The sequence below is a fragment of the Saccopteryx leptura genome, chromosome 10 (genome assembly GCF_036850995.1).
Source record: "Saccopteryx leptura isolate mSacLep1 chromosome 10, mSacLep1_pri_phased_curated, whole genome shotgun sequence".
NCBI classification, from domain to species: domain Eukaryota; kingdom Metazoa; phylum Chordata; class Mammalia; order Chiroptera; family Emballonuridae; genus Saccopteryx; species Saccopteryx leptura.
In genome coordinates, this window is record NC_089512.1 from 34,569,481 (window position 1) to 34,590,226 (window position 20,746).

Sequence of the window (20,746 nt, forward strand, 5' to 3'; positions counted from 1 at the left end):
GTATCTTTCTGAGTTAGTGTTTTCATTTTCATTTGATAAACACCCAGAAGTGGAATTGCCAGATCATATGGTAGTTCTATTTTTAATTTGTTTAGGACCCTCTGTACTGTTGAAAACATATATTTTTAGGGACATAAACATATATACCTGAGAATGAAATTAGGTTACTTGTGGAACAAACCTTCTGGGATCTTTTTGTTTGTTTGTTTGTTTAGTGAGTACTTTAAACAAAAGATTCTGTGCTTGACTTCTTGGAAAAGCATAGATTGTAAAAAAAAAAAAAAATATCCAATCAAAAGAAATAACTTTGAAAAAATAGACTTAAATACCTGCATTGGATTCTTATGTTGCATCATTTTTGTTCTTTATTTAGTTTTCTAGCCTCTAACTTCCTTCATCTCCCTGCTCCCAAAATATAGAATGTTTTAAATTTGAGCACAAATAAGAACTAGTTTAATATATTGCATTTATTATGCATTATATTTTCTGAGCTAAAGTTCATAGAAATAGCTATTATACTCCATCAAAAAATATTTTTCTATCTTGGAATACACTCCTTTCTTTGCAAGGCAGAGAAATAGAATAAAAAGAGATTATGTTTAAAATGTGCAGAATTTGATTGCTAGGAAAGCACTTCTGCTATTTTAATGCATCTAAAGATTTTTTTAAAAAAATACATTTGCTATTCATTTCACCTTCTAAAAGGGTGTAACCAGCTTACATACCCCGAGAACATATTTTGAATATATGGAACACCACCCAAGAAATCCTGGCATGAGAGGTATACTTTTATTATTTTACAGAGGCGATAGTCTCCCTAGAGGCTAATACAGTATCACCACGTGTTATTTAAACAGCACAACTCCTGAAAAATATAGTGCATTCCTGAGTTTTAGATTCAGCAGAGTCATTCATGAGTAAAAGTAGGACTTCCAGCTGAAGATGGCAAAGTCAAGGGGTTTTCTTTGAATACTATTCCCCTTTTGTGCAACTCACCAAAATAACAATTGAAATTTAGAATAGTTTAACAAAGGATGACCACAACTCTAAGTTACACATGACAACTATGGACTGGTTATTTTAAAACCTGGGTCCTAATGAGGGAGGCTTTGGAGAGCTGACACATATCATCCCAGACCTCAAGCAGGGATCAGATTTTTCAAAAAGGAGCTGCCATATTCCTGAAAAAGCTGGTCAATAAAATGTGCTATAAATTTTGAGAGGACCAGGGAAGATACTGATAGAAACATAGTTCAGCAGAGGGGACAGAAGTGAGAAACTGAAGCCTATTCTATTTTTATATACACAGTTTAGCAGTGTAGGCTATGAAGGCTGTAAAGACAGGAAGAGAAACAGTGACTCTCACAGCACAGAGAAACAACGACTTACAGGGTTTTGTGTGATTCCATGCATCTTGTAAATGCCAACATTTGAAGGAAGAGGAAGCCATAAGGTAAAATTATTTCTGATGAGAAAAGTTTGAGACAACATTCCTATATCAAAGCTATTGACCCAAGTCTAGCTATATACCTAGCTATATACCGCACTGACAGTTATTCAGTAAATAGGTGGCCCATTTCAAAGGTGATTAATAATGAAAAATATTAATAATCAAACTAGATAGAAGGTGACGGAGGACAATCTGACTTTGGGTGATGGGTATGCAACAGAATTGAATGACAGGATAACCTGGACATGTTTCTTTGAATATATGTACACTGATTTATTGATGTCACCCCATTAAAATAAAAATTTATTTATAAAAAAATTAATAATCTTCATTATTAATCAGATAACTACTAATCAGGACCTATGCATAGAAATTGCAAGAAAACTACATGAGCACAGAGTATATAAACCCTCATTAGAAGAGGAACTACTTATTGAAAAGGTAAAATAACTATGGCAAGTAGTTCTCCAAAGTCTCAAAAAAATTAAGACAACATGGCTGCTCTTCAAAGAGTTAAAGAACTGATAGGACAAAAGAAAGTGAATTTAAAACAAGCTGATAGTGCTTGCAGAGCAATGGGAAGGGGAAAAATGCAGAATGTAAGTTATATTAGAGAAAAAAAATTAGAATCCATATAACTGAAAAATATACACAGGCATCTTGTAAACAAGAAGCCACAAAAGCAGTAATGGAGATAGACTATCAACAGTGAAGAGCCAACAAATGTAGAATTTGCATTACTAAATTAAACAAATCAAATGCAGTATAAAATAATTCAGAAATGTAATAAAATATAACATCTTGAAGCAAAAGCTCAAATATGCAGATAGAAAAGACATCGTCTGACTTAGAAAAAAATACAAATATATCAACACTGAGTCACATCCTATTGAAATTACCAAACTTATCATGTAAAGAAAGAATTATGAGAATTTCCAGGAAGAAAAATATAGAAAACTCAGTCTGCCTTCAGCTTTCTTCCCAACATTCCAGGGACAAAAGGTAATAACATTAGAATGGCTACAGAGTTCTTAAATAAAACGTTCCAAGAATTGTATTCTCACCCAACTTGTACTTCAAGCATGTAAGTACTCTATATGATTAAGCCTTCATAATCTCAGACAATATAGCCCTCATGTTCCTTTCTTTACAATTTTACAATAATAAGTTTGAATCCCTTTTAAGTGTAGAAATAAGACAAAACCATAGAAATTATGATTACACAACAAAGTGTAAATTTTAGACATCTGACAATCTAAAAATTATATGAAAATTAAAAAGTGGGGAAAGGTGTGGAGAAAGCCAATATACTATGTCTTCGTTGTTTATTGTAGAGAGTCAATGTCTAAGCATCATTTTAAGCTACAATACATATTACAAAGATACCTTAATGTCCTAATTTTTTTTCCATAATCATTCTTTCCTCTTTTAGGGATGTATTTAATTTCTCATTGTCAAGAAATGTTACCACCTAACATTTCTGATTCATTTTGTTTTCTCTATTAAATTCAAATAAAATTCAGTGTAATATTTTAATTTCAAAACAGTATGGACAGCATGATCCCTTTTTAATCAAAAGTACCACTATTTAGAACTCCATCTGTAAACATGCATAAAAAGATGCAGGAATCATGATTACAAAATGTTAATGATAGTTATTTTTAGATGGAAGTTGTGCGGTGACTTGTAAATTTTTATTCTGCATATTTTCTCCATTTGAATATTTTTAAATTAACATGTATCATTTTCATAATAACAGTAAAGTCATTTTCCTTTCAGAAAGAAGGAAAATCTAGCTCACTAAGTGAGGAATTCTAAAACGTAGTTAGAGATAATGAGCATCAGGAACTCCTCAGTGCAACAAGATTCTGCTGAATTGATCAGTGATCGAAGGGTGGCCAGGGGTAGGGTGTGGCATACAGGGAAATTCCAGCAGTTGACCAAATCTGACCTTTATTCATTTGGTCAACATTTATTGAACACCTATTCTGTACCAGTAACTCTACTAACTACTAGAGCTACCAACTCAAATAAAACATATCATTTGCTCTCAAGGAACTTAGAATTATGCTGTATAACCCAGTGTCTCAACCTACTATTGACATTTGGGCTGAATAATTTTTTGTTGTGGGATGCTGTCTTGTGCATTGTAGGACGTTGAATATCGTCCCTGATCTACACCCACTTGGTGCCAGTAGCACCCCTGACATGTGACAACAGAAAAATATCTCCAGATATTGCCAGATGTTTTCAAGGAAAGAGGGGGAAACATCCTCTGTAGTTAAGAACCACTGTTACAGAGGGGGACAGAGCTGAAGGGATAACGAGCACTGTGCCAGGAGTCTGTAATGGATCGAGTGGTTGGGAGGAGGGAGAATCGAGGCCAGAAAGCTGCAGCGCTGAGTGTGGGGTAGGGATGGGAATGGGAGGTTGGCTCTTTCTGATCCAAACTCTACCAAAAATAAGAATAGATCCTTGTGCCATGGCTAGTGAGAAGAAACTAGCCTCACACTAAAGAATGGTCTTCAGTCCTATTAAATCCTGAGGGTTTGTTAGTTATACTTTGCCCCTCTCCTCTCTCTTGGCACTGTTTTAGGGATAGCTTGAAGTGCTCTAGGACAATCATTTATCACTGTGAATGAGTTTGTGGTTAAGATTCTATATGATTGGTGTTGGGCGGATAAAATGTATTACGCTCACTTTGTTAAAGATGGCGCTGCCCACGTGGAGGCCGTTGCCCAGGTGATATTAATGTGTCTTGGGGGTGGGCTGTGGGCAGGCAGAATCCTTGTAGCCTGGGGCTTGGTTTTGGGATTAAGCCTTTCCCACCCTTTTTGATGTGGGGCCATACAATCCAATCATGCCTCAGAAAAGTGACTTTGTATTAGAGACTTCCCTATTTTGGATATTGGATTAAAGGTTTGGATTTCTACACTATAAAATAGAGGCAGAACGGGAGCTTGCTCTCTTGGTTCCTGAGATTATGATTAGAGGAGAGAGCAGAAAGAAGCCATGTGGCCAGGAGAAGCAGCCAAGATGGCGGAGTGTTGAGTGAGAAGCCAGTTTGGGCAGAGTTTGTGCAGGGAGAAGGAAGGAGATGGGGAACAGAGGTGAATAAGTCTGGTGAGCTAGGAACCTTTGATTCTAGGAAACTCGGATAAGTCAGTAGCTTTGTGAGCACTGAATGTGAGTGGGTTTTGGAGCCCAGTGTGTGTTTTTACTTGCCCGCTGGGTGCAAGCTAGAATTAAAAATGATGGCCCATCAGTTTTTGGCTCCGTTGTTTCTCTACCGACTGTCCGAATCCAACACGAACGTGCATGGGCCGGGTGTATGGTGGCCCTGGCCACTGGCTTTACAATTGGGATACTTCACCATTAAGATTACCTTTCTTTATTTTCTTGGGGATTCTGTGTCCCAAATTAGTCCATACCTCTCTGGGAAAGTGGGTCATGGTAACCCACCAGAAAGCCAGGCTATGAGGGACCAAGAGACTGAGGACTCTTCTGGGTCTTCTTATGCTCAGGTCTTCTTCAGGGAGTTTTTTTCTTGCTGTGCCCATTCACATTCCCTTTCACAGATGAGTAAGGCTGTCTGGATGTGTTACCAGACAACTGTAATCCTTTAGGTAAACCATCTAAAACATTTGACGGTTTGAGGCAAAACTGTAAAAGTTATCTCCCCTATTTCCTTGTTTGCTTTTCTTTCTCTCTCACCTACCCAGGGCATTTAAAACCATGACTTTCAAGTTTCAGTCCCCAGATGCTGTTGATGATAGTGCCAGCTGATTACTTCTGGAGATATTTCCGTTATCTGTGTGAATGGTAGATTAAGATCTGTCTCCTCCTCTAGGCTTATAAACTCCTACGGAGGGACAGGGGTCAGGTTGTCCTCACCACTGCATAAGTACCTCATAGGAAGCAGGAGCTCAACAAATAATGTCTTAAGATAAGATTTTTAATGAAACTCTTTGAAGTCAAACCTTGAAGACAGAACCAGTGTTTATTAATGATGTTCCAAACACTGACAGAGGACCAGCTTTTGGACGTGGAGACCTGTTTCATGCCCTTTATCATAGTGGAAACTCTTTATTTTGTCTCAGTATGAGGTTCTAATTTATTGTTTCCACCACAACCAAGTGTATCCACCTAAATTCCAGTCTAGCTATCTGTATTTTCTGCTGCAGGAACCCCAGTGGTTTCTGCTCAGTGAAGTATGAACCCTTCCTTTATTACTTTTAGCCTTAGTAATCCTGCTTCTTACCTTTCTTCTCATGTCTTTTACCCAAAATTTCCACCGTCAAACACACCTCCTATTTTCCTACTTTTATTACCCAGGCATGGCCAACATACGGCCCGCGGGCCAGATCTGGCCCACGGAATGAGTTTATGCTGCCCGTGATTAAATTTTTAATACTCTCCACACAACGCACTGTGGAAATGAAATAAGTGGTACTTTTAAATCGTTATACGTAAACTATGATATCTAACCATTATACAACAATGAAAGTTAAAATGTCAGCTACTCAGAAGCAGAAGCGTCTTTGATTATTGGAAATCGAGAGATTTAAGAAGATAGTGAAACTCGGAAAAGAATTCCGCATGTGACTAATCTAGGGTTAACTTCCAATAATTGGTCGAATGGATTTGCAATACTTCTTTATTTTTTTTAAAAAAATTCCATTATAAAGATTTACAACTTTTGTACTCATCTGTGCAATTTTTATAAGCAATTGAATAATGAAAAATATGGAAATTTAAAAAAACTTTCCAAGGAATATTTAGTAACCTTCAGCTCAATTTATATTTGTGAACTTAACTTTTTCTTTAATGACTCTAAATAAAGTACAACAAGATCAAGATTGAATGAGTTACATTTGGAGGCTGTGTTAAGAATAGCTACTACAAGTACAGTGCCAGATATTAAAAAAATAATAGGCGATGCAAAGCGCCTCAACATGTCACATTAGTTTTTTTGTTAATTTGTTGTACTAAATTACTTACATTTATTCATAAACAAATTACATAATAAAATTTTGTTTACTTAAATTGTTTTTGTATTTAACATTTTTTAATTTTAATATTTTGTCTGGCCGGTGAAAAAAGTTTTTTTCTAATCTGGCCCGGGGGCAAAAACTGTTGGCCACGCCTGACTTAGGCTCTGCTAGAAAAAGCTTCTTATATCTTCTCCCTTAAAACTCCTACTCATCCTCCAAAGCCCATCTTTAAAAACCCCTTCTCCAGGAAGGTTTTCCTGATTTGACCAACTGGAAGTTATTGCTTTCTTCCAAACCCATATTTCTGCTGTTCTCCTTTCCTGTGGCTTTTGCCTACTCTGCCTTGTAAATATTTCTCTCCCACACCCCACAGACCCAAAGAGCGGGGGTCCCCTGAAATAAGGACTCTGTGTATGTGTACACATGTATGTCATCTTTATGTTCCTCTGCTTCCCATCCAGTGTGCCTTCTGGGTAGTAAATCCTTGGTAGATATTTTTCTTAATGGAACTTAAATGAACTGATTCAGAGCAGATAAGCCCTTGTGCCAAAGGAGTAGAGAAATCTTCCTTTCCTTCTATCTGATAGAAAGGATATGGACTTTCATCTCCAGCAGATTAATCAGCAGGGTTTTCAAGAAGTAGGCCTTCAACCATTTCCCCAGATGCAGTCTATTTCCTAGAAAATAATAAATTCTGACTCAAATAAGATTAGTAGAATTTAAAGCCTGCAATCCTGGCCTCTCAATGTGACATGAATATCTCAAATTTCCATCAAGAAAATATTGTATGATAGTTACTGAATTCTGCAAATCCTGGACGTCAGTTTTGCTATTACTTGACCAAGAGATCTAAGTTAGACAATAACATGCCTTTGTCTCTTGATTTCCAGATCTATGAAGTTTTGATTTGGCATAAATCTGGAAACTAATCTTACATATGAGGTTAGCAGGGAAAAACCCACTTGATTTTGTAGCACCATTATTTTGAATGGGTTTTTATTAGCAAACTGAATTGAGTAACTTAAATGATTGTGGTCACTTTCATCTTTGACAGACACTTGGCTTTGGAGTCGAGAATGGGGAAAATTAGGCTATCTTTAGCTTCTGAAATTAACCTATAATAAAGTTCATGAAGTCAATTCTTCCAGTTTTTCTTCTGGCTTCCTGCCTGTTGGCCACTCTGTTCCTGATTTCTGACTTACGTGGTAGTACTTTGGAAAAGTGAAAGGAAGTAAAATTCAAATCAGTCCATTTTGGAGCTCGTGTGAACAACTCTAGTAACAGTTTAGTGAAGGATGAATTATTGACCATAATCTGTTCTCGTAAGTATCTATAGCTTTCAGTTGTCTATGATTTTAATTACTAACTATTGCCTTGATAGAAATTCAGAATGGGCAGAATTTTGCTTTCATGGTTCAGTGGGTAGTGTAATATTTTGGACAATATATGGAAACTTTTTTTTTTAATGTCAGTGCCTTAAGGTGCCCATTACTAATTTAAATGAATTGTAACAAGCATTTTCCCCCCATTACTGATATATACCTTTTCCTCTTGTTTTAGGCAGCTCATGGCCAAAGGGGACATACAGGCCCACAGGTACAGTGATTCTTTTTTTTTTTTTTCTTCAAATGATAAATATTCTGTGTCTAATCAAAGAGCCGGAATAAATGCTCAGAAAAGTCCCTTCCAGGCCAGAAGTTCTTTTCTTTTTGATGATACTGGCTGTGGAATAAAATGTTAGAAAACTGTTAGGCTACAATTTTAAAAACTCAAATCTTGAAAGAAAATGACACTTTATTCAAAATCATAAAAATTAATGATAAGAGACATTACTTGGCCCAATTATTGTTAAATTGAACTTTGATTGGATGACACAGGCAAACCCTGGTAACTCAGTGGGTGACTTTCCTTTAGATTTTTCCTTAATTAACTCTGCCACTTTATTTAGATTTACATTAACTCCTTTTAAGCCAAGAGAATAAAATAAAACCCTAATATAAATGGAATTTCTATTTAAAAGTGGACTACAGCAAATATCCTAATCACATCCTATTGTACACATTGGTGATACATTATACATGCCTATAATCCTACAGCACTTATGAAAGAGCAGTTATGACTTAGGATTTTTCAAAATTGAGGAAACACACTTCCTCTTATTGATAATATATACAATGAGGATAAATAATAAATCCACTCTTAATCACATCATGATGAAACTCCAGAATGTTAAGGAAAACATCTTAGCACCACCAGCCAAGAGAAGGCAGCTTTACCCAGGAAAGGAATAACAATTTAGATTGCAACAGACTTCCATTCACAAAGAATACAGGCCAAAAGACAACAAATTAATATCTTGCAGGTGCAGAAGGAAAATAGCCATTAACCTAGAATTCTTTATACAGGTAGACTGTAAGTAAGGAAAATCGACATTTTCAGATAGATAAAGACTTACGTATTTACCATCCATAGAGATTACTCCATCCACACACACTTCAAGGTGAGTCTTTAACACCACCACCAACAAAAAAGCAAATCCAGAAAAATGGCATGAAATCAATGAAATGAGACTGGGAAAATGAAGTGTTGGGAAATGTCCTTTCTCTGTCCTGGAGAAAGGCATCAGTGAGGGACATTTAATCACATCCAACTGTCTAACAACTGAGATTTGTTTGGTCTGTCCTCGTAGTCACCTAAATTAAACTTTCCTTAATCCTTTCTTACTCTTCTTGGAATTCTTATCTGTGGCAGAGTTCAAGGGCAACGGGAGGAGAATGCTGAGCTTGATTCTTAGATATTTGAGCTATTTGAATGTAAATACAAAGCTGGAGGATGCCTAGAGATTTTTGAAGAAAATGACAAGTAAATTGTGAGGTTTTTCAGGTCAAATGCCCAAGTTTGAGATGGCATATTATAAGTGTGACAGGAAAATAAGGGAGAGAGAGAAAGAGAGAGAGAGAGAGAGAGACTCAAAGCAAATACGCCAACAGATCAGCTGTGGTTATTTCTGCTTGATGAGATTATAGAAAAATTTTTTGCCTCCTTTGTATTTTCCTTTATTGAAAAAAAAAATACTTATAATCATACGCTAAAAGGTGACAGAATTCTCAGGAAACAGTGTTAACAGGTTGGTTCTCTCTCACCACAGGGGACACCAGGCCCCCCAGGCCCTGATGGAACCGAAGGCTCACTGGGACCTAACGGCCCTCAGGTAGGCATTAAGATGAATCATGATGTGAGAACTTCAAGAATCTGAAGCCTTTCATAGAATTCCCTGGACCCTTGACCGAGCTCCCCCTTGCAGAATCATAGTTGTTTACAGTATTTTCAGGGCTATAGAGTAGGGAAGCGCCACAGTCTTGATTTGTACAGTATTTGATCTCCTTCACATAAGCTACGTCCTCCTCAGGAGGTGAAACGAGACTGACCATGCCAGGCCGCGGTCCCTGAGCGATGGTTCTGGCTCTCGTCTAAGGTATTCTAAAGAGACCTTGAGCTAAAGAAAACACTGAGCCTCAGACCTGGGAATTTGGGTCAGTTGAGCGCAGTAAGCGCTTAGTGTTACATATCTGGACGCCTGTGCTGTAGAAAAACTGGCTCCCCTCTAGGAAACAATTATTCCAAATACAGCTGAGTCTTCAGCAGGGTGATCTGTAGCGTGGCACTCAGCCTGTGCTTTCTAGTTCACTTCTCCTGGGAGCTGCCTCCGGCACGTTCCCCTTCACAAGGGACACGCTGTGGCTGGCACTCGCCCTGGTCACATGAGGAGAAGGGCAGCGCGTGCCAGATGGGGCAAATGTGACCTGAAACAGTGAGCAGGGAAGGGAAGTCCTAGAACAGGCTGAGAGGAAAGAAAAAAAAAAGTCCAACAACAGGACTTGAGAATATTTTTCTCTTCCTCTCAATTATTAGTTTTGAAATCTTGCAAAATAATTTTGCTGTTTGGCAAATGTAAGACAATCAAGGGTTCTGCAGTTTTTCAAAGTTTTAACGCATATGGTTAAAGAAAGAAAAAACTAAAGTAACTATTATATTCTGGCTGCTTGGTGCATGGAAGTTGGGCAAACTATCCTTAGACATCAGAAGAGAAACTCCGTTCACATGTTACGAGGTTTCAGTGCAGTAGACAGTCTGCCCCTTGGACCTCGATCTCTTTCCAGCTTGATTGCTTTTCTTTGTTTTGCTTCCAGCTGAGGAAAGTCCATTTTTCCCACCTTCAAGTGAGAATTATTTGCCACTAGGGCTTCGGGGAAGCAGTTCAATAGATTGGCTGGCTTTATTTCGTGCTAAACAAGCAATGCTACTACCACACCCCTTCTTCCATTTTGTAGATCCTTGTTTCATGACAGTTTCAAGAGAGAGAGATGCAAAAACCAAACCAGCCTGGAAGTTTCTCTGCAAACCTCCGGAGGCCACAGTTAATAAGCAGTATAATATTACAGAAGTAGAAACATCCAAATTTCATCTTAGCGCGTGCCATGTCTTATTCGTGACTGGTCTTCAGTGCGGTTCTTGAATAAAACATCTATTTAAATATTTCAGTTTCAAGCTTATATAATGAAGCATTATTTTCTCTTTTTTTTAGGGTTATCTTCTTTTAACATAATGCATGCAATTGGAGTATGAAGATGCTTAGGATAATTAGAAAGCAATACTGAAAAAACGTACCTGTTCAGTATTTCTTCACTTGGGTTGCAAATGCCCAACTGTCTAAATGTCAGACTGGACATGTGTGTCCCGGCCCAGAGGGAGAGCTTGACAGATCAAGACAGAACCAAAGACATGAGGGGGCTTCTCTTTCCAATTTCTGTCCATGTCACTGACTTAGCATTTCCATTTTAATATTCAGGTGAATATTCGAGTGTTCTCTTTTAGGAGAAAATAATGCTTTAATTCTCTGTGCCTAGGGCTCGAGAGGAGAGGCCGGTGTGAAAGGAGAAAAAGGAGGTCTGGGAAGTAGAGGTCCCCAGGTATGTAATGAGGGGAGGCGACCACATCCGGCTTTGACCTTGGCTTTAATCTGGATGTCCTTCTGGTTTCTTCCTTGCAGACAGGTTGTATTGTCTGTGAAGTAGGAAAAGTGTGTTAGGTGTGGCTTCACTGCTCGATAGGGCCACACCACACCCTGGTCCCTACCTGGCTAAGCAGGCTGTCATTCTGTCCCACACAGAGCTGGGTTCTAGCCCTTTTCCTCGGCAGCTCAGCCATTGATGTTAGGTTTGGGTTTCCTCCTCTGTATAAATCAGGTCACATCACTTCCTTTATCTCAACCGGTGGGAGCTCCCCATGCATCCCAAGTACAACCTGTTCCAGCGGTCCTTGACCTAGCCACACCTGTGAGTCTCTCAGACAGACTGTAGAACACTCCACCACTTGGGACCCTCCCCAGACCACTGACATCAGACTCTCTGTGTGGAGGTGAGGCCGGGGTCTCAGTAACTTTAATTCTCCCCAGGTGATTCTGATATACATACCTAATGAGGCCCTACATGATTTGGCCCTTGCCCACCTGATATCATAGTATACATCTGTTTGTTTAGCCATTTTGGTTTTTTGATTTGTTGGTTTTTGTCCCATCTCCTAGATTGTAAGCTTAGCAAGGGCGTCTTGCTTATACTATATTCCAGAGCCCAGAACAACAGTGCTGCTACACACTGGAGCTCAATGCATATTTGTATAATGAATTGATTAGCAAATGAATGAATGAGACATAGTTGGGACTTGTACTCTGGGAGGATAAAGGGAATCCATTACTTTGTATCTATTAATTAAACTGGGCAGTGGTCCAACACATAAGTGGATGTGGCCATCATCAAAATATGTAAGAGGATATTTGCATAAACTTGTATCTCATGACACAATATTTTAAAGCACATTAATTATTGCTCATGAGAACATTTTTCCCATTTTTTGATGAATCTACTCCTTCAAAAACCATGAAAAATTTAAAATTTTATGACAGGATTAAATTGATGAAAAGTAACTATTTTTGTATTCACATCCTTGAATCATTAAAAGCTTGCTGGCACCACCAATTGGGATTTAAAAATAAAGTAAATGTCAAGGGAAACATATATTGGGTGATTATCTCATCTGTTTATATAAAATATTGAGATGTAGAGAGGTTGAAATTCAAAGAGCTTAGTAATTCCCTTGCTCTAGAATACAAAATTGTATCCAAATGGCTGTTACTCCAATAAATTATTTCATTTGCCCTGTAGTGTACTTCTGAGTGAGTCCCCTTTAATCTTTCCTTGGCAAGATCGGCCATACTCATAAATCATTCAACCTCTCGGCACTGCCAGAGGCAGTCAAAGGCACCACTGCTCCCTGTTCTAGCTCTTCCATTTATCTGGCTGGAAAGCGTGGTTTTCTCTCTTTGCTTGCTTTTCTTTAAATACCCTTGTCACCACAGTGAAAGTACTATTTCAAAGATGTGTAGAATTTTCTATGTTCGGGACATGATGAATGAGATCTCAACATTGTTGCTTCCCAAGGGAAAACCACGGAGACAAACGCAATCAGGTATACAAAAGGGTGTTCTTCTTTATTGGCTCTAAGTCCACTGACTCAGTCTCTGTATTTCCTTGTAGCACGCAAGGACCAGCCACTCGGGTGCAATCACAGGAGTGTTTTTCTAATTGCAAGCTTGAAAGTTGTTCTGAGGATGTACATTTAGCAAAAGGGCTGTGATGTCTGTTGACGGTATTCTGAAGGCTTGTTAATTTGTGGAGTGCTGGAGCATTTTGCATAAATCTAGCCTGTGCTAATTCAGCCAAGTAGATGGCTGTGATATAAAGGAAAAGTGACCCATGGCACCATGAAAAGGAAGAAGGAACTTTGAAAGTCATGGCATATTCTTTTGTTTCTTCCTTTGTCCCTTTCTCTCTGGTTTATTTAGCTAAAGGTCCTCCAGTCATATAACCAAGGCCTAGAAAAGGAATGGAAAATCAGGCTCAAAATATTAATTCCAGCTTGAGCTAGAATTATCTTTAAATACGCAGGGTGTTTGGTGAAATAACTACTAGTATCGTATGCAACATCAAAGAAGGTTGAAACTATTCAGTGGAAATTTGGGATACAAAGTAGAATTTCGTCTTTACAAAGCATAGAATAGTGGTCAAGGGCATGCAGGGGTCAGGAACCTATGGCTTGTTAGCCAGATGTGGCTCTTTTGATGGCTGCATCTGGCTCGCAGACAAATCTTTAATAAAAAAAAATAATAACATTAAAAATATAAAACATTCTCATGTATTACAATCCATTCATTTCCTACCGCTCATGTTTATGGTTGCGGGTGGCTGGAGCCAATCACAGCTGTCCTCCAGGACAACACCAAATTTTTATTGGATAATGCGTAATGTACATGGGTTGTTGTATGGCTCTCATGGAATTACATTTTAAAATATATGGCATTCATGGCTCTCTCAGCCAAAAAGGTTCCCGACCCCTGGCATAGAGTCTGAAGCCAGGCCCCCTGAGTGTGACGGCCAGCCTTGTGTCTTCATAACTATGTGGCCTCAGTAATTTATTTAACCTCTCTGTGCCTCAATTTTCTCTGCTGTAAAATAGGAATAGTAATAGTAGCTGTCTCATCGGAGTGTTGTGAAAATGAAATGGTTTAATATACTAAGTGCTTAGAACAGTTTTTGGAATATGGTAAGCACTGTATAACTGTTTATTACTGCTAGATTGCATACCTGATTTGACAGGGACATTTTATACTCAAAGCATACTTGTAACCAATCCCAGGAAAGCCAGAATAATAATAACAATATAATATGTAACCTGTATTTTAATCTTCGATTTTTATTAGTCTGTATTAGGTTATATCAGGGGTAGTCAACTTTTTATACCTACTGCCCACTTTTGTATCTCTGTTAGTAGTAAAATTTTCTAACCGCCCACTGGTTCCACAGTAATGGTGATTTATAAAGTAAGGAAGTAACTTTACTTTATAAAATTTATAAAGCAGAGTTAAAGCATATAATAATAATTGCTTACCAAGTACTTTATGTCAGATTTTTGCTAAGTTTGGCAGAATAAATTTTTATAGAACAACTTACTATAGTTAAATCTATCTTTTTATTTATACTTTGGTTGCTCCGCTACAGCCCACCATAAAAGCTAGAACGCCCCCTAGTGGGCGGTAGGGACCAGGTTGACTACCACTGGGTTAGATGATCTATCAATCATTCCTTTTACTCATTTGGCAAGTGTTGACTGAGTGTTCTCTGCTGTCAGGTCCTGTAGTAGGATAAAATGAACGAGACACAGACCCTAGCCTCACGTGCTCCCAGTCTCATAAAGGAGACTCTAGCAGACAGACAATTGAGATGTGATGAGTTAAATATTGAAATGGAATTATACCCAAGGTGGAGTGGCTGGAGAAGGATGGAGTTAAAGGATGAGAAGAATGGCTTAGCTTTGTAGGGTAAGGAGGTGTTTTCCTGGTGACCAGAGGAGAAAGGCAGGCACCCAAGGAAAGGAACCAGGTTAGATGAAAAGAGAGATTAAGGTGAATTTGGGGAACCGCACATGGTCCAATGTGTGTGGAACGTAGGCTAGACTGGCAGTGTCGAGATCAACGTCTTCTCAGCTGTGTTGGGGCTCTGTTCTTGCGTCAGCCCACCCTTTGCTGGCCTCTGGATTTTTTTTTTCTCAGACTTACAGAGGCTGAGCATTTAACTTCCTTGGGTTGTTTCATCCCAGCCTGACACTTGCTGGTTGTGAGTGTAGGCAAGGTTTTATCCCCATGACTATAATAATGAATAGGATTCCTTTTAAAGGCGAGATGAATCTGCATCCCTTTCCTTGCCCTGGTGTATTCCATCCAAAATTAAGTTGTCCTTGGCAATGCCCCAGACATTCATTTCAAATGCCTAATTCCATCCCACCTGATATAATGCAATCTAAGGACAATTTTTTAAAAACAATTAAATTCTAAACACCCTTCTGTCCTCGCTTAACATTAAAGTAGTTGTAAGTGCCAAGAACTCGGTGACAGAGTCTGAGCATGAACAAAACTCCCCCAGCCCAAGTCACCTTATTGGAGGTGAGAGCTGGCCCCGGCCTCTTACGTCAAGTTTGGAGATTCACCTTTTTAAAACTCCGGTCTTTAAACTGGTGCGTGGATGGTAAGAGTGTGGGAATCCTGCCCGAGACAGGGGCCTCAGAGCAGGAGACAGAGTGGCTGGGAGCTCAGTCTTTAGAGTCAGAATCAGGTTTGGTTCTTATCTCATCCTCTCATCAACTGAGTGATTTGGGGTTAAACACTTTGAGAATCTGTTTTTGATTGGTAAAATGGTGTTAATAATGTGTATCACATAGTGTTGTTGTAAGGATTGAAGTTTACGTATAATACATACCTCCTGTCACAGTGCCTTGCACAAAATTAGTGTTTGATGAAAGGACACCATGACAAAGCCAGTGGAGATTTGACCTCTAGCTGATGCCCTTTCCCTTTAAATGCCCTAAGCTTCTATTTTAATTCACAGCTACCTTTGATCTTGGATCAAGGCAGCTTTTTGACTCTTTGGTCTTTTGGGGGTGGCAGGGAATTTTTCTTCTTTCCTTTAGAAACATGGTTACTTCTCCAACAAGCAGTATTTGATAGGTGATTTATCTGGGCAACAATTCAGAAGCCTGAGCCCCATTCAAGCAGTCACAGTCCCCAGTTTGGTGCTTTGTATAGTCCTACACAGGAAATAAAATCAGGTTTTCTGATGTTCTAACGAAAAGGTCCTGTTTCCTCCCGCCAGGAAATCTTTTATTTTGGCCTGCTTCCAAACAGGGAACTCCCCTTGTGCTCATGCGTGCTCGAGGCGACTACATATGAAGTAATCTCCCAGAAATATTCTTCATCTCATGGAACTCATTATGTTTGAAAAAAAAAAAGCACAGAATTTGGCCCTGAGGCAAGACTTCCAGTTTATCCCTTATTGTCAAGAACACTTAAAATCTCTCTCCTTCTTTCTTCTGTGATGTACATGACAATTTCATGCGGAAAACCAACAAATTAAACACATGATTTTATCTCCTGAGAACCATTCCTGGAGAGGTGGTTGGATAAGTAATAAAAGATAGGTGAACTGATGGGTTCTAGGTACTATACAAAGTTCCAGGGATAAGGATAAGAAGGCAGCTGGAATGGCCCTTCCTTTAAGAAGTATAGAAGCTATTACCTAATGGATGAGAGAGAGAAACAAGTGAACAATTAAATACGTACAGAGCAGAGGAGTCTGTGGGACAACTGTAAGATCCAGCACAGCTGGAGGGTTAGTATTCTTGTGACAGTGATGCTAAAAGTAAGATTTTCCAGAAGAGGGCGAATATTCTTCTCCCTAGATGGGAAAAAATAAACGGACCTACTCTAAAGGACCAACTTGAACAATGTAGAGATGTAAGACAGGAAGTATTTGGTGACTTCAGATGGTTTGATAAGCATGAACATAGAATGACTGAAGTAGTCACAAATGTCTACAGAGGCATACAGTGCCCAAGGTTTGAGGAATTTTACATATAAATAAAGTATTAAAACTTGATTCTGAAAGCTACTCAGAATTTAGAAGTTCAGACGAAGTGGCAGCATCAGCCTGATGTTTTAAATCAAAAGGAAAAAGGAGTGGAGAACAAGTTAGAAGGAAGCCAGGCTACAGCTGGGGAAGCCAGGAATTCAGACAGAATACAAGAAGAGCCAGAAGGTAGGTGACGGCAGTGGGAGTGGAAGAGAGATGGATACAGAAAAGGGATACAGTCTGTATGAATTGTAGCTAATAGCTGATTGGTTTTGAGAGATGAGGTAGAGGGAGGTATCTAGATGAGTCTTAGCGGCATCTAGATGAGTCTTAGGTTTCTGGGGAAGTAAAAGTGGCACTATTTCCTAATGGAAAAAAAAAAAGAGACAAAGCATGACTTATGGTAAATATGATTATCTTTGGTAATCAATTACTATGGGAGAGCCAGTAGGTATTTTAATGTATGAGTCTGGTGTTCAGTTGAGTGGTTTGGACTGGAGACCCATGTACCTAAAAGTCATTTTGTAGAAGGAGAATGTGAATCTGTGGCACTGTCACTCAGGAAGAGTAGATGAAGTAAGAATATAAGGTCAGAGGATGGAGCCCCAGGGCACATGGAGACATAAGAGGCAAATAGAAGAAGGAGCATGTTCTAAGGTTCTTGAGAAGAGACCAGAGGGACCAAGAAGACCTTGGCAACTTGGTGTTACAGAGTTCAAGGAGAAGTCCCAACGAATGCATAATCAAATTCAAGGAAGGTAAGATGACAAACGGCAACTGAACTGAACACAAAGGTCATGGGCAATAGCTCCATGCAGCGGTGGACGTGGAAGAAGGAAAATGGTTGAGATCTATGGAGAAGGACAACATTGTAACTCTTAAGACAAAGAAGGGAAGGGGAAGATGGCAGGCTGTGGAAATAGCCTGTGATCTTTCTTAGTAACCAATTCATTGTTCAGCAATCTTTCCTGTTAGGAAATTTTCTTATATTCAACTTATTACAGTTTTAATTTTTTTAATTAGATAAAAAAACTAATGTCATCATTTTTTTCTTTTGGACACAATTTGCTAAGTATTATGTTTATTACACAGATTTGGTTTATTTATTTTTAAATTATAGTAACCATGGTAAAAAAATAAAAGAATTGTGAAAGTGATTTTAATTCACTTATATTGGGATTATTTACAAGTACTTATAAACAGTTTAATCAAAAGAGATTTCTGTTGCCATATGTGTTGATAACCCAAAGGAAAAATCTGATCCCAAGAGTGAACAACATGAGAAGGCATTTGGGCCGTCTCTGAATTGGGCTGTTTCAATGTTCAGCTCTAAAGCTGTTCCAATAAAGCATTCTTTTAGAATGTGGGAGAGGCTTCTAGTATATCAAATAGATTTTCCATATAGATGCCTGGTATGTTTATCCATCGTTTAAGTTCTGTTATTTTCTTCAATAAGATCTTCAAGTTTTCTTAAGGTCTTTCCTGTTAAGTTAATTCTAAGAATTTTACAGTATTTTTCCCATTGGTAAGTGGATATTCATTTTACTTTTCTAACTTATTGTTAGGAAAGAGAACCCTATTTCAGCAGGTTGTGCTACCTGAATGTATCTTGTTACTGCAAATTATTTTAGTAAAGTTTCTTGATCTTTCTATTGTACAAATAATATTATTTGTAAATAAAGATGTTTACCTTAAAACGTATACACACGCACACACATGCTTTCCACCAAAGCAAGGGGCCAGGAGGAACGTATTCAAGGCAAATGTCATTTGGAATGCCCACTTTAAATGTTTGACATTTTAGCAACATCTGCTCTAACAGCAAAACAGTGAGAACCTAATATCTCTTTGGAAGAGAAGATTCACAAGGAAGCACAATCATTTAGACAACATCTGGCATGAATTGCTTTATTAATTTTCCTTTATTTACTAGTTTTTATTTGACAGCTGCGATACTTTCCAGAGAGAAGAAATTAATAAAGCTGCAAGTCTTCTCACATCTGGGGCTCATTTTCCACTTAGTAGAGACACAAATGGTTTCAAGGAAAGTTGCTTTACGTTCTGTTATATTTACAATTCTTGTTCTGTTTCAGGGACCTCCAGGACCAGAAGGAAAGGCAGGGAGTCAAGGCCATTTGGGAAGCCAAGGAAATAAAGTAGGTCACATTCTTTATACCCACCAAAGTCAAGGCTTTTCTCCTCAAGGGAAAAGTTTCTGGTTGTATTAGCCAGGGTCCTTTCAACAGAAAAGCGAACATATTTCATTGCCCCTATACCCTGGCTTGATTCTTAAAGAGCCAGCAACATCTAGGGACATGGGTGTGGACCAGAATGAGGTCAGGGATTCCAGCTCAGCGTAACCTTACCAGGGGCTACTCCCAATTTGAGCTGAGGGACCTCAGGGAAGGGGGCCTCCTCTGGGAACGCTCTTTCCTTTCTCCCTTCCTCCCTCCTTTCCTCCTTTTCTCCCTCCCTCCTTTCTTTCCTCCCTCTTTTCCTCCCTCTCTCCTTCCCTCCTTTCCTCCCTCCCTCTTTTTCCCTCTCTTTTTCTCCATTCACACAAATCTTTGTTTCTTCTGTCATTTTTTCCCCTCCATTCATAGAAACCTTTGCTGAACACCTTTTAAGACAGAGACATTGGACTGGCTGGCATTCAGCTGGACTAGAAAGTCAGCTCCAGGAAAGTGCAGATCTTTGTCTGTTTTGCTCACAGATGCATCTCTAGTCCTTAGAACAGTACCCAGCACATAAGTGCTTAGTAAATATTTGTTTCCTGAAAGAGTTTCTGGGTTGTATAAGGATAAATATGACACGGAATTAACCCCACAGAATTTAGAATATTTTCAGGACAATAGTCGATGTCATAAAGCAGGCAGAAATAGGGGACTGAAGCAGAGGTTTAAATATAGCACTCAAAGAAGTATTTATTTCTGGACTGGGAAAGGAGGCATCATAGAGGCTGAAGACTTTGAATGGACCCGAGAGGATAAGAAGGACCTTGGTCAGCAGAGAGAGAGAGCGTGGGATACTTCAGGTGAAAGAAATAGGGTGAAGAAAAGCACTGGGTTGGAAAATCTGGGAACGGGTAATTGGGGAGTAAACAACAATCCTGTCTGGTGGGCACATAAAGAGTAAGAAAGTTTGTGGTGACTGACTTTATTAGGTATCCAGTACAGTGCTACTTATAATTTTTGAATGGAGTGTATGATCACAGCCAGACTTTGCAAGATTTGAAATAAGCAACTCAGTATAGAAATATTTTGAAGACTGAGAGATCAGAAGCTAGGAGACTAGTCGGTATGCTCGCAGTTTCCAAGACAAGCAGTGACTGAGTGACTTAACAGTGTGAGGACAGCAGCAGCTCATGATGATGTTATGGGACTCTTACAGTAGGAAACTGAATCAGAGGGAAGAAGGCTGAGTAACTCACGGGCTTCCAACATGAGTGCCAACACCACCACTGAAGTAGAGAAGTTGTGAGAGAGAATAGATGTGAGAGTGAAGAAACTCGGTGTGGGGAGGAGGGGAGAGAAAAGGGGTCTCAGCCTAGATGAAGATGCAGATTTCAGGATCACTTGCACTCTTGGGGATGTCATCTGTTTGTAAGAAGGGGAAAAGAAGACAGACAATTACCATATTTTCCCATGTATAAGGCACCTTAATTTGGGGGCCCAAAATTTGGAAAAAAAAATGTACTACATAAAGTTATTGAACCTAAGTTTTAGTCATAAAATTCATACAGCTCATGACTGTCAAAACTCCCATCCACTCGTTTGTCCTCATCT

General features: G+C 38.8%; 1 protein-coding gene across 1 annotated transcript in view; it reads left to right on the forward strand.

Annotated features, from left to right (window-relative positions):
- Positions 1–20,746, forward strand: part of COL6A6 (collagen type VI alpha 6 chain) — a 123,030-nt gene that overhangs the window by 44,195 nt on the left and 58,089 nt on the right. The window contains exons 20-23 of the mRNA XM_066351823.1: positions 8,005–8,040; positions 9,593–9,655; positions 11,352–11,414; positions 19,055–19,117. Coding sequence (XP_066207920.1) covers positions 8,005–8,040; positions 9,593–9,655; positions 11,352–11,414; positions 19,055–19,117 — 225 coding nt within the window. The remainder of the gene's footprint in view (positions 1–8,004; positions 8,041–9,592; positions 9,656–11,351; positions 11,415–19,054; positions 19,118–20,746) is intronic.